Below are 14736 nucleotides of genomic sequence, written 5' to 3' on the forward strand. Positions count from 1 at the left end.
GTATGCTTCTTAAAAAACACTGCTTAGTTACTAATAGAAATGGAAAAACATGAGCAACTGCTCACTTAGTGCGCATTAAGAGTGTCTACATTGATAATGTGTGAATAATAGCTAAATTCATATGCATGCAGGAACTCATCATTTGCCTTCCATATTAAAAAAACCTCTTTAAATGAATAATATGCAACACACACTCTGTCTTTTTATTTTCTCTATACAACAGATAGTAGCATCTCTGATTAAGGCAACAATCTGGAGTTTTTAAAAGGCATTCTACTTTGACACATTCTTGAGAATTAAAAAAAGTGCGCTTTCAGAAATAAATGTTAAAATGATTACCATAACTTACAAAGCAATAATAATACAAAAAGGGAAAAAAAAGGTGTGTCTCAATGTCAAGTCACTCCACAGGGAACTCAAAAAGTTCTAACCAAGAAAATATTGACAGCACACACCAATTAAAGCAAGGAATGTCACAATAACATTTAAACACATCATTTTATTTCACTAACAAAAATAGATCAGAACTTTTGTTTTTTCAAAATATTATTGGACTTCTTTACAGAGAGCTTTTTCTTGGTAATTTATCAGTGGCATATACCTAGGGAGCCATAGTGGCTATACTGTGGAAAGTCTCAGTTAGTAAGGTAATGGAGATAATTTTTTTAAAGATAGTAACAAGCATATAATACCAGAATAAACTTCACTGACAATAATAAGAACTTAGCTTAACATGATATAATATCTACAATACTTTGAAAAATAAACTGGTAAAAGAAGGAGCTGTTGCCTTAAAGCTAAATTTATTTTTGGTAGGTTTTTGTCCACACTTAAATTTTAGACAGTATTTTGTGGTTTAATACACATTCACAATGCCAAAGAAACCCTGAAAGAAAGAGGACTTTTTTTTGTTCATTTTGTTTTGTTTTTGTATTTTTACTAGCCTAAACCAGTGGTACTCAACCTTTAACAGCTGGAGAGCCACTTCTTTATTAAATGGAGTTGTAGAGCACCATAAAAATCAAGTATCCACAGTGTGATTTTTTTTCTCCATCATGACACTTCAATGTGTGATGATGCTGCCTCAACATCATCACATATTGATACATCACGACATGACACATCAGAATCCTCTCTCCCAGCAGCGTTCTGTCTTCAACCCCTTTTGGCTGCTAGGAAGGAGTGGGGTGGAGGGGTGGAAGGGGCAAAAGGGCGAGTTTTTCCCCATTCTGCCCCACGGCTGCTGGGTGGGAGGTGATCTCTACTCTTACCTGTGGGGGGATCCCAGCAGCTCCTTTTCTTTCCCCCTATGGGAGGGGGAACTTCAGCGACTCCCACACTGCTGGTCCATTTGCTCAGTGCTCCCCGCGCTGCCTGATAGAGTGGAGCGCCGATCAGACGCCTACATTGCGAGAGCCGCCTGTAGGGCCATGAAGAGCCACATCCGGCTCTAGAGCCACAGGTTGAGTATCACTGGTCTAAACAAAGCCAAAAAGGTACAATAGAATAAGGGCCCCTGTTTAGATCCTAAAAGGATCAGATAAAACCACAAAAATAACCCTTAAGTAAAATATAAAACATACTGTCTTGCTTTTAACATTTTCTATTTGTAGCTATCCAGCAACTTGAGTAGGAAACTAAAGGCAGGTTTTCCTCTTTATACTTTTAGAACACTGCAGGAGCTTGTCCACAAGTATGCAAACACAGATATTTTGCATGTGTCTATGTTATTTGTGGTTTACAGCCCATGCAATAGTTCTTTGGAAGATATAAGCAGGAAAACTCTCTCCATGTTTAATATGGCCATTCATCCAACAGTCAACAAGACAAAATTAAATGAGCTAAATAGTAATATAGATACTCGATTATATTTTGCTTGCTACTGTTTGATCACTACAAAATAAGCGTTTTTGTAAAATATGTTAAGAAAAAAGAAATAGGAACCTTGGCTTGAGAGTCTCCTGTCTCTATCAATCACTATAGCACCAGTGATTTCTTTTTTATCAGTATTTGGCAGAGTTGTGTCTGATGAGATGCAATAGAATAAAGCACAGATCGGATCAAACTCTGGGTCTGGTTCCAAATCTCGTCTGGTTCGAGCATGTAACTCCATACTGATGAGGGTAAGGTGTTGGACCTACCAACAAATAAATACAATAAATTAGTACGTTTTGGAGCTCTATTAAAAAATTTAAGAGAAAATTATGAGTGCAAATTAGTGCATTGCAGATATTTCTATGGTCATATTATGTTGTAACTAAGAGGTCACACCTGAAAATTAATAGAAGTGATTAAACATGCATCTCTGGATCTCATTTTTTTGCAAAAAGCATTATCCTAAAAAAAAAAAAAAAAAGATTAATCACTTAATACATTTTTAATACTCCATTATTAAAATTCAATATTTGCTTCCGAGTACTATCTTCTACCAAAAGCAGAAAATACAAACAAACAGAAATGTTCAACTTCAACAATTGTAAATTCCTGTAATGTTTTCAAACAGCTTTGCATATTGAGCTGAATTAAGTTTCCAGACTGATCGAGAACAAAGAATCTCTGTTGGTCTTTATTTTCCTTTCCCTCCTTCACCCAAGACGTGCAAACAAGCATGAAAACTAAGTCACTTACAGGAAGATATGGAGAGTACCTGACTTTCCCTTCACTTGCGTTAATGAAGTTCCGCATCATGTTGCTACAGCTTTTTGCAGAATGGTTTGCATTAAGAAAATGCTAATCCCTATATATTGTACAGTTTTGACTATAATAAATACTGTAGTATTTAATACTGTTTCAACACTATGTTGTTGCTATCATCTTGCATAATACAGTTGATAATGTGGACTAATGGGCAAGTTGGAGGGATTACAAGGGAAAAGTTACAGATATCTATGATTATGGAAGTTGCCCTGAGGGCAGCCTGATTTCCTCTAGATTTGCATCCTGAATCACTACAGCCATTACTGAAATGAAATTTTACTATCAAGCTCTATCTCCATTTCCTGCAAAATCATCAGTTTCTTGTGGCTTCTCCTACGTCATCTACTCAGCACATAAGACGACTATCTCCCCATCTCATCTGTAAATTGGTCAACAGCTAATTCCAAGCCATGGATGTGGTGACTGTCTGGGAGCACATACATGCTGGCTGGCCAGTTAGCAACCAAACACAGCAGTACTGCATTCACATTGCATCCCTTTCTCCAGCACCAATTTTGATCTCTCTTCCCAGAGCAACCACTGATCTACATGTAATATGTAGAGACACCTTTGAGATGTGTACCATTTTGTTAAATGTGGTAGGAACTGGCTACACAGGTTGAGAAGGTAACATGCAGAGATACTGGGAGGGCCTGACTGAATGATGCCAGATGCCTTGTTTCTTAAGGAAACGATCCATGAAAGTCATGGTCAACTAGTTTTTCCAGTAATGTTTTTATACAAAACTTTTCTTCCTTCTGATCTTTGCCTCATTTTTATTTTTTTAGAGAAAGATTTACCACCTTCTCAAGAAAAATACTGTGAAATTTAGTTCAATACTATTAAATAAAGGCACTCGGAGAACAAGCTGAAACTAGTAGAGCAACTACTTAAAGCTGCAGACATCACACACTGATTAATTTTAAGTCAGGCAGGGACCAAGGAGGAAAAGATTTTTAAATTCTGCCATTATAAAACTGGTCTGATAAACTATCATTTTATAAAATAACATGTAAGTTACCTCATGTAAAGATTTTGCTTCCTGCAGGTTTTCCACACTGACTTTAAACCCGTAAGTATTATTTAAAGATGGTCCTTCAATCTGAGAAGTCTCTTTCTTTGGAACGCCAAGGGCAGCAAACTGATTCTTGTTGGGGGGGGAGGGGAGAAAAAAAAAAGCACAGTATAATATTGAAAAAATTACAGGTTGCTAAATTCATATGCAATATTAAATACAAATTTATCAATGAAAATGCAAATACTACACTATAATTACTAAAATTAAAAGGCTTTCACTATCTTCTCATGTCATTTTTCAACAGGGAAACAACTGTTGTATCTTTCTGCTTTTTAGGAATGATTTTAATGAAACCTCATAGTAAAGCAGGAGGCAGTTTGAAACACTTGAAAAAAAAAAACAAAACCAAAAAACCCAACCAACCAACAAACACAAAACCCCACACATACTGGCTTTCTTAAAAGCCTGCGGACAGGAGAACCAGCAAATCTCTATTCTCTCTTGAGCAACAACTCATAAAACCCCTCTGTTTCGGTCACCACTTTTTAAGGCACTGAATTAAGGGTACACTTAAGTACCCACCTGAACTGGGTGAATACCAGTATGTTGAGAACACAAGAAAAGACTATTGGGTCATTCTGGTAATGCACCTAGCCCACTGTTCTTTTTCCAACATGGGGAGCAGAAACACTGTTTAGGGAAAACATGTGAGTCTGATCACTGTATGCAATCCCTTCCCGTTCTACTCCGTCAACATACCAGTGCTATTCACTGCCTATGTTGTTTTCAGAAAATGCTTACAACATTGTCTGAAAATTAATACACACACAGACACATAAATATACACATCTCTGTGTGTGTACATACACACACACACACAAATATAAAAGGGAAATCATAATACAACTTAAAAAGAACGTTGTAACTAAAAGAGCAAAACAACATCCTTACACAGTGTCTCTTCAGTGTTTCACTAGCGTCTCACAACCCTAAACCACAGAACATACTCTCAGTAGCCAACTTCCCCCCACCTCCACCCCCTGCCTGCAAATTAAACTGATTTCTTCATCCTAACTTTGAGTGTACACTGATTCGACAGCAATTGCACCCCACCATTTTAAATGTACTTTCAAGATCTTAACAGCAAAAGAAAAAACACAACACAGAAGAACGAGAATGGAAATGTGTATGTGTGGCATAATAAAAATACACCTGTACATAAAAATCTTAATTTACCTTCATTTGTGTGGTTAGAAGTACTCTTCGAAGACCATCAGTATTATTTCCCCTCTTGTGGCTCAGTTTTTGGGCTTTTGGTTCTGTAAACATACATGAGTGCAAAACTGCTTAGCCTCAATAATATTGTCTAGACATTAAATAACATGCTAGAAACAACCAGAGGCATTTAGTTAACATTATAAACAAATATAAACAAAAGTAACTTTATTCTCTATCCAATCCAAAGCAACTATTACAATTTGGTATTTATGGACATACAGGAACATATAGTGCAAGGCCAGTAAGTTACCAAACCTCACATGATTATCAACTTGAACATTGCAATGTTATTCACACTCTACGTTGAGATCATGTTCTGAAAAATACAAGCAATATAACCAACAAGATTTCAAAATCCCCAAAATAAGCTATACTTTTAAGTCTTTAACCAGCACTTCAGAGTTCAGATACTAGAGACCATCAGGAAGCAAAAGGGTGTTCTGCTTCTAGACTTTTTTCATAATTCAATAGTTATTTTAACAATAATGCACAGGTCTTTTCCTTTCTAAAACTAGTTTTAAATATATTTTTATGGACATGTAAGTATTTTCTAATTACGTCAAAAGAAATATAATATATTCAGAAATTTTTTTTGTGCATCATTAGAATCACTTAATGGATTTACCTGTGGATAAAGGAGTAAAACCAAGAACTTCAGGTATGCCATCTTGATTTTTTCTCTGCACAATGGGTGTACTATGTAGGCAAACGGATTCGGAATTTCCAGGATCTTCATTAACTGGAAATGGAGATGTGTCAAAGGATGTCCTAACGTCCTCTTGGGTGGATGGAGAGCTTTGTGCACTTCCAACAGGTACTACATCATTTCCTTCCACAGAAGACAAAATAATATCCTGACTTTTCCAATCTGTGTCTTCTAAATTAGACTGCTTGGGATCTGGAGATGCTACTTGCTGCCAAGGAGGAAGTACTGGAGAATCTGGTGAACTGTAGCTGACGTAATAGTCTTCCTCCTCCTCCTCCTTATCATGTTCTAGTGTTGAAGTAGTAAGTGTCTTGCTTTCAGATAGAGTTTTATTAGAGTCTATATCATTTTTAGTATTTATAGAAGTTCCTATAGTGCTTATAGACTTATCACAGGTTTCCTTGGTTTGTGTTTTTGTAGTTTCTGCCACAGAAACAGGAGAATTCTTTGTAGGCACAATAGGTCTTTCATCTTCCAGGCTAGATAAATTTAAATCTTTAGCTGCTTTTGCTACTTCTATAGATTTCTCTTCAGACAATACTGCAGAGCTGAAATTCTCAGCTGCCTTTGCCAGCTCAGCAGGATGATTCTTAGGCAATTTCTTGAAATGTTCATACTCTTCTTTGGCATGAAGCCATATCTGAACTTGCTGTTGGCTTGGAGCACACTTGCATGGCATTATGACTATTTTTTTGTCTTCACTAGTTTTATGGCTATTACTTTCTCTTTTACTAACAGTAGAGTGACCGTAACGAGGAGGAGACCCTGGTCTAGGACTTTCTGTCATTGCTGAAAATGCAGTCTTCCAGAGTCGTAGACCTTCTAATGAGAAGTCCCCCTCAAACTCAAGCAGGTCATTTGGAAGTCTAGTTTCCACCGTGAGAAGCCGTCCTCCAATCTCCCTGTGAAGAAAATAGTTTGAATTATTGTTTTGCTCTAAACTGCATTGCAGGCAGTCCTCAAGATGATATACAAGCAGAGTCCTGCTAACTAGCTTTCTCACTATGCAATACCTGTGGGCAGTATCTTTCCTTCACAAACCAAGCAGGCACATTCGCACTTACTACAATATCAAGCAATAAAAAAAATAAGCGTCATGAACGAAAACGGGTATTTGCACAGGAAGTACAGCAATTTCCAACTTCAGATGTATGTATATCAGATGGGATCTTTCATGCATCTGTGCCACATAACAGCATAAAATTGTTTACAGGAATAAATTTAATATAATCACAGGCATACGTAGACAGAAATGCATTTAACATACTACCTTGGCTTTTCTGGAGCATCTGAAGGATTGCTGCAAAATGGTTCCTGATAAATTGTTTCTGCAAGATCATGATCCAGCAGAGTTGCCATGATTTCTTCACGACTGGGTGGTGACATGAGAGGCTTAAGAATGTGAGCAGTACGAGGTGTAAAACTTCCATTCTTTGATTGTGAGGGGGAACTGGTTGATCTTGGTGAACTATCTGGAGTTGGAGTTAATGCCTCATTGTTTCTCGAAACATATAGTTCTAAATCCTCAGAAGCTGCATCTATAAGTTCACCATCAGGAGAAGACAGTATGGATGTAAAAGAGGTATTAACTGAATCAAGTGGTTGACAGGGTTCAAAAGTGGTTTCTTTTCTAATGTGGCTTTGAATCCAGTCTGAGCTGGTTGGCTGAGGAAGGTTAAGAAATCTCTCTTTATTTACTGTATTTCTATTCAATTTGAATTTTTCATTTAAACAGACCTCAGTCTCTTGCGTACAAGAGGTATCAATAGAACTAGATCTAGAAGTTGAAGGATGAACATTTTTCCTCCATTGGCTATGGCAGTGGTTCTCATTATTATCCAGTGAGGTTTTCTCAAAAAGCTCGGGGCTCAGGGAACCAGACCGTATCCATTTACTTGTGCTTGAAGAATGCTGCTTTTCTTCCTCTGATTTTTGGTCATTATGACACAGAAAGTCATTTTCTGTTGTCTGTCCAGAACCAAGATCTTGAACTGCATCACTCAAGAATTTCTGGGGCAAATTTTGATCTGCTGGGACAAACTGGCTCGCAGAATAAAAACTGCAAAATCCAGTTTGCCCTATAGTATTAATATCAAAGTTGTAATTGTGGTCTGGAGACAAGCTGTCTTCAAGCGAGTAGCAGCTTTCAAAACCAGGGTCTGAAAAAAAAATGGGGCTGTCATCTGATACAGAGTGATCAATGCGACTAGTGATCTGCTGGCTTAAAGACTCCATTTTTGAAAGTTTTGGTGTTTTTTCTTTAGGTTTTGTATTCCTGGGAGCACGAGATTTTCTTGGTGATGTGATTGATCGTGACCTTTTGATTGCTTTATTCTGTTCAAGAGGGCATGGTATACTCCTGCTCAGCTGTGGTTTAGCTGGTAATGGTTCCTGTGTAACATTTGCATTCTGAGCTTTCTGCTGCCTCTTCTGGAGCAGCTCTTTCAAAACAGCTAGGCCAGACTGTCCTTCACTGAACGCTGATGGGGCCACTATAGTCCTGTTTTTATACTGGGAGATGGGTTTTGGTTGCACAGTTGTTTCTGACAGAGACCTTTGTTTTACTGTTTCAGGTTTAAAATGTGACATATCCAAAATAAATCCTCTCTGATTTTGATCCCAATTTAACTGTTTCACTGGACTCTTCAAAGATGTTACAAAACAGTTCTTAGGCAACTGAAGTGGCCCAGGGCTTTCCTCAGATGACTTAAGAATAGAAGAACAAGGATCAGAATGCTTGGATGCCTCTGGTAAACAAAAAATCTGCTGTTGAATATTGTCTTTACAATGCAAATAGTTAGTGGCATGTAACTGATCCATCTTTGCTGTGTCCAAAGATTCACGAGCTTCATTTAATTTCCCTGCTGGCGGTAAGTATCTGTTTTGCAAATTTTTTATCTCTTCTACTTTTGCAGAAGTCTTATCTTTAGAGATGCGTGCATTTTGTGTTACCTGAGTTGAGTGATTAGATGGATCAAATATGTTTTGAATGAGAGCAGAATCCTTTATTCTAAATATAGCACTTTGAGTCCTGGGCCTTTGAGAGCTCACTTTTGGTACTTCCCTTCCAGATGCCACAGGAATAGATACAAAAGATGAATGAGGGTCTTCTCGTGGAGCAGGTAAACACTGTGCATCTACAGGCTTATCAACTTCTATCAATGAATGAAAACAGCCTGATGAATTACCTTGTGCATCAGCTGCTGAAGGGAGCTGTGCTGATGGTAGATATCCTGCTGAATAGCCAGGAAGAGGACTGTCTTTCCGGTTATGAAGTGCCTGTGAGTTGACAGAGTTGTACGAAATCTCAGGCAGATCTTGACGTTTCAGCACAAACTTCACTTCTGCAGTAGAGCGCGTATTTCCTTTTTCATCTTTAAATACAACACGCTTTCTTGAGGACACTTTTTCAGCTGTTTTTTGTCTTTGTTTTGTTCTAGGTTTCTTCTTTCCATCATCTCCTGTTTTATCAGCCTGATTAATCTTTTTCTTTTTCTTGGTAGATACAGTGGGGCTAGCAAATTTCTTTTTACATTTCTTAACCTGAGTTTTTGCTCGACTATTTTTTCCTACACTAGAATTAACAGTCTTGCTGTTGTACATATTGGGCCCCCTACTAAATAAAGCTTCTCTGTCCAGGTTGGTCAAAATTTCTTCTGCTTTTGGATCAGTGGGAGACCAGCAGCGAGGTGGAGAGGTGTTTACTGGGCTTGTGCTTCTCTCAGAAAGAAAACCTAACTTAGACATAACATCACTATAGTTATAGTCACAGTCTTCAGCTTCAGCATTGTAGGATGGCGAAGGAGGAGAAAGAATTGTATGAGTCCTTTTTCTGAAAGATAAAGTTCTTTTAATGTTTTTACTACCTGCTTTTTGTGGTTTTCCAGCTTTTTTCTTGGTTGACTTATGTTTTGCTTTCCTTTTGTGACTTTTCTTTGGTGTTAGTGGATAAATAGGATATTTGGTTGCAGGAGAGTCAGGAACTTTTGGCCAAAAGTCCTTTAAAGGTGCAAGCTTTTTATATAAGTTCATCTTTTCCTCTGTGAGTACTACTCTTTCCTCACTAGAATCTACTTTCCCTAGTTTAACAAGCATATTTTTTCTCCCTCTAAATCTATTGATGATAATATATTTAATAATAACAGGTGGCAATTTTTTAGAAAGTTTTCTACGCTTTCGCGACTTCTGAGACCCATCCAAACTTTCAACACTTTCCATCGGTTGAGGTAGATTAATTTTTGAGTTGTGTGCGACAAAGCTTGATTCACTGTCTTCAGTCTCATAATTTACCTTCCGTTTCGTTCGGAGTGTATATTTATTCCCACATAATCCAAATGACTGCTCAGTTTCAAGAGATCCATCTGCAAACTGGCAGTCAGTATAATTAGCAGTACTTGTAGGCATTTTGTTTTCAAAAGCCTCAAAAGGAACTTGAACTAAGTCACTAGGTAAAGCACTATCCTTATCAGGAATGTTACTACAAGCATTACCTTGTGTATAGCAGCTTTCCTTCACTAATGCAACATCATGTACACTTGCAGGCTCCTGATGATTGATAAAACTATGTTTCTTTTTATTCAGCTTCAACCTGGACTGTTTGTTGCCTTGCTGTAATTTATATGTCACAGGAGCTAACTTCTGTGGTCGACTGAGACAATTAGAAAGAACAACACTAGGAAAGAACATATAATGTGCTGCTTGTTGACTGAGGCTTGGCTTTTCTGCCTTATGCTCCTGAAATTCTTCATACCTAATTTTAAGCTTATTAAGGCCACCTTCATCAGTGTCATTTTCAAGTGAATGTACCACAGTTCGACTGCCTCCTGAACAAGACACCAATTCACAATTTTCTGTAACTGTTGCTGGAAAAAAACTATTTATACTTGCAGTGCTGGATTTTTCATTTACTTCAGAGGACATTTTACCTTTGGAGTGGCTAGAGTGGCTCAAATCGGAAAAGTTAAATAAGTTTTTATTCAACATGCTGTCACCAATGTGGCGGCCCACATGCATAAAAGAGACATCCTTTTCAGCCTTTCTGATGCTAGTATACTTCCTACTAGGGATCTGTCTGCTCACTGATGAAATATCATCTTCATACTCAAAAATATTATTTTCACATGAAGAAACTGGGAGAGTATCTTTCTTGTTACTCTCTTTGTGAGAGTTTTCTGCATGGGTACTGTTGCTGAATGGAGTTGGGTACTTTGCTGAGTAAGTGCTTTCTTTTGTAAGAGAATGGACTGAAAGTTCAGGTCTTGTTTCTGTGTTTGGTTGTGAGAGGTCTTCTACTAAATCTTCATTATTCAAAACATGGTTAGAAAGGGCACTTGTGTGTTTACACTGAAAAGTAATTTTAGCAGAAGATGGGGGTTCTAGCGTAGCAGCATCTTTGTGAAAGATTGAGGTCTTTACAGACATTTTGCTTGTTGCAATGACGGAGGAGTGAGTTCGAGAACTTTCATTATTCAAAGGATTGTCTGAAATGGAAGACAAGCAATTTTACTCTAGTTTTCCTGTAAAAAAAAAAAACCAACCTAAGACATTAATCATTTTAATGACATTTTCCTGAAAGCCCTCTCATCCAAAGAAGAAACAAAACTCTTCTAACTCTTCTAAATCACACTGCATTTATGATCATGGCAACTACAGACCCTGAGCACAAGTTGCTTTATCCAAATCACGTCATCAGTACATTTGTGCCTCAGCTGTTCTGTCAGTTACTCCTAAATGGTAGGCTTGCATACAATTGCCAAAGATTCCATGCTGGTTTTCTGAAAGAAGGCTTCTAAAATCACCTTCAGATAACTAAATACAAACATTGACTTCTAGAAAAGCTTGTATCCTGCTTTGTCCCTGAGAAGTATGCATACTCATTGGCTCTGAAAAACAAAGAACTTATTTAGATGACTTTCCCCATATAGAAAAATCATTGCACAGAAAGCTAAAGTACTATCTTACAACATGGTAAGGGCTTTGTATTAACTGTCCTGTGCACTAAGCATAGGTAGTTTGCTGCACTTTTATATAGCAGAGCAATCCACCACCCATTCAGGTGTTTATGCAAGGGGCTTGCACCATTTAGTTAGATCATGAATTCATACCCATGCATTAACATTCTCACACAGATCTGCGACCAGCATGTGCTGTGGTAACTGTCCTGTGGCAGACTCATCACATGATACCTGGGACAATTTCTCTCTCTTTTGCTGATACTTTCACCACACTTACTGCAGGATAAGCATGGACAGGCAGGTGATAAGTAACAAATGAAGGACTGGTTTGCAGCAACTCTGCTCATAACCACAATGAACACAGAGTAATTTAAGTTTATTCCTCCGCAAAGAGGCAGTTACCACAGAGCTCCTGGCACACAGCAATTTGTTCATGTGTTCACATCTTTAGGTGAAATGTTGAAGGGAGGTAGGTGTTATGAAACATGCTGTATGACCTGGAAGCACACATTGCACACTGTTGTACTAGATGGGGGATCCTTGGGGCCTTTACTGTAAGTCTCAACCAATTTGGGGATTATCTTAGATTCATGCTGCCTTCAGCTTCGCAACTTATTTGTTGCCGGGTGAGAAAAATAAAAGGAATTCTCAGTCTGTTTCTAGTAACATTTTCTAATGCATACAGAGAGTCCCTGAACTGTGAAACACAGCTGGGAGATGCTACCTATGATTCTTTGAGGGTAGGAGTCCACACAAAGAATGAAGAAGATTAACTGAAAGCCAAGAAAATGGGAGTTTAGTGAAGTGTAAAAGAACACTTGGAAGATACCCTACTATTCAGATACAAAAATTGCAAAAATATTTGTCAGTCAGTCAGATGTTATGGACACAGATTCATGGGTGGACAAGCATTTTCTAATTTAGAGGAACTGGACTGAGATTTGTTTTGAATTTACTGTATCTCCTATTATAAGAAGTTGATGTAAAAGTTCACAGTAATAAACTCATTCTAAACTGACATTCTTCTTCTGCATGTGATACTTCATATACTTAAAATATTCTAAAACTTAAACAATGATTTAAGATACAGTCTCATTAGCCAGAAGCATCCCTTTTTCATTAAATTACAAAGTACTGCAAATAAGGAAATTACAATTGTCTATTTTGCAAACCCAAATCATATTAGTAGTACATCAAGTCACGTATTAACCCTACCATTATACCTATAAAAGCAAAGGGAAAAGCAAACTATGCTTTAAACAGTGAACACAAAAGAATAGCTGTGGTTGTCTATGTAACAAGATCACATAGCTCACTTTCTCTAATAAAGAATTGCTAATAGATATATCTGAGACGTATGTATTTTATATACTGATGTATGATGTTTGTTATTTTTGTCAATTAGCTTCAAGAGACACAAACTAATACAGAAATTTTGCAAAGGATTACATTCCTGCCCTGAAGAGCAAATGCAGTAATAGTGAGGTACATGCATGAGCACAAATAAGATTTTACATTAACCAGTTTGTACTATGGATTAAGAAAGAAGCTTATGTACAAAGTGACGTTAACCACAAATTTCAAATTTTAAAGGCAATGAAGTATGACTAATACAACATTTCTGAACAAAGAATAACTACTGTTGATTAGACCAAGAAGAAAAGTGACCCTAATAGTGAGAAAACCCAGGATACGTATTTTTCTCCACTTTACATTGTTTTGCTCAACAGAATTTTATAAGTGTGAAAATATGTAATTATTTAATGAATCAAATAATAATATTTATATGTTTGCCTAACCTCGAAGTATGCATTTTATTAACTAAGGTTATTTGATCAAAGACAGCAGGTTATAAAGAGATGGCAAGAGATAGCTCTACAGATTAATTTAATTTTTTATAGATTTTGAAAGGCAGTTTCTTCTGCATCAGCTTTGCCACTGCATAGTTTTAACTCATGCAATCCCAAGATGTGAACATGCGATCTGCTGAACCAAACATAGGCTCAAAGGCTCACTATATTTTAGCATGCATGGCAAATACTTGCAAAGCAAAGAACCATCTAAATTTACACAACAATACATTTACTATTTAAAATGAAATCCTACCAAGATAAATGATCCTACAGAATCATTAATTTTAACACCATATTTGCATAATCTAACAACAGAAAAATACCTCTTGCAACAAGGTAACTATCTTTTCCATAAAACTAACTAAACAATGCCCTTTTTTGGATCTTTAATACAATAGGAAAAGCAGATTGTGGTAATTCATAGAGGGCACTGAGATTAAAATATTGTTGGCTTACAAGGACAATGTTAAAAGCCTGTTTTTTGCAATCAGTTGAGAGCATTTCCTTCCAATTGAAACAAGAATTGAAAATGGTTAGCGCTTTTGAGAAGTAGCAAATTGATCTGAAAACGAACTATGACCCAGGTGATAATTCAACTTCCAAAGCTGTTTTTCTATTTACTTACCACCATTTTCATCTGCAGTCCCATCTAACTGAGGTATAGAGAGATTAGTTAGGAGCATATTGTTACCACTCCACTCCATTTCCTCCTCTGAAGATGAATCCTCTTCTGTTGAACTTCGATGCATACTTTTGCCAGCTGACCTAGAGAAAATGAAGGAACTAATTAATGCACAATAATTCTCTTAGAAAATAGAAATAGCCACAGGGAACCTCAAAATCAAAGGGGTGTGGTGCTATATGGTTGTATAATTTGGGGGAGTAAAGGGAAACAAACAAAATTATTACATTTCTCATTGAGAAACTGAAAATATTATTCAATGTTACTATTTTAAAAGGCAACAGTGGTAGCCAACCATTTAAAAACTACAGACAAAACCAGCATGATTCACTAGCTTAAGAAGTTGGAGAGAAGGCATTTAGATGCTTAATTTTATTTCAATTTTACTGAAATTTAATTTAATTGCTTCAAAGTGCTTGAAATTTGAAGACTAAACCAACTATGCGAAATTATTTCAGTTTAGCTCTTGTAAACATCTGTTTGGTGTTTTTTTTTTTTAAGGAATCTTTACTGTATTATAACAATTCTCTCTCAGCAGGCTTAACTAA

At 37.0% G+C, this 14736-nt stretch overlaps 1 protein-coding gene across 6 annotated transcripts in view; it reads right to left on the bottom strand.

Annotated features, from left to right (window-relative positions):
- Positions 1 to 14736, bottom strand: part of REV3L (REV3-like, polymerase (DNA directed), zeta, catalytic subunit) — an 84185-nt gene that overhangs the window by 33945 nt on the left and 35504 nt on the right. For 5 of the 6 annotated variants that reach the window (XR_774000.1, XM_010561665.1, XM_010561663.1 and 2 more), the window contains 7 exons: positions 14132 to 14271; positions 6970 to 11179; positions 5619 to 6601; positions 4952 to 5034; positions 3719 to 3844; positions 2272 to 2337; positions 1945 to 2137 (listed from right to left, as the gene is read on the bottom strand). Coding sequence is in view for 5 of the 6 variants with exons in the window: in XM_010561665.1 (XP_010559967.1) it covers positions 1945 to 2137; positions 2272 to 2337; positions 3719 to 3844; positions 4952 to 5034; positions 5619 to 6601; positions 6970 to 11179; positions 14132 to 14271 (5801 nt within the window). In the remaining variant the exon portion in view is untranslated. The remainder of the gene's footprint in view (positions 1 to 1944; positions 2138 to 2271; positions 2338 to 3718; positions 3845 to 4951; positions 5035 to 5618; positions 6602 to 6969; positions 11180 to 14131; positions 14272 to 14736) is intronic. The other variant, XM_010561664.1, reaches the window with a different exon arrangement.

Source organism: Haliaeetus leucocephalus, unplaced genomic scaffold (assembly GCF_000737465.1).
Source record: "Haliaeetus leucocephalus isolate CR32 unplaced genomic scaffold, Haliaeetus_leucocephalus-4.0 Scaffold149, whole genome shotgun sequence".
Taxonomy (NCBI): domain Eukaryota; kingdom Metazoa; phylum Chordata; class Aves; order Accipitriformes; family Accipitridae; genus Haliaeetus; species Haliaeetus leucocephalus.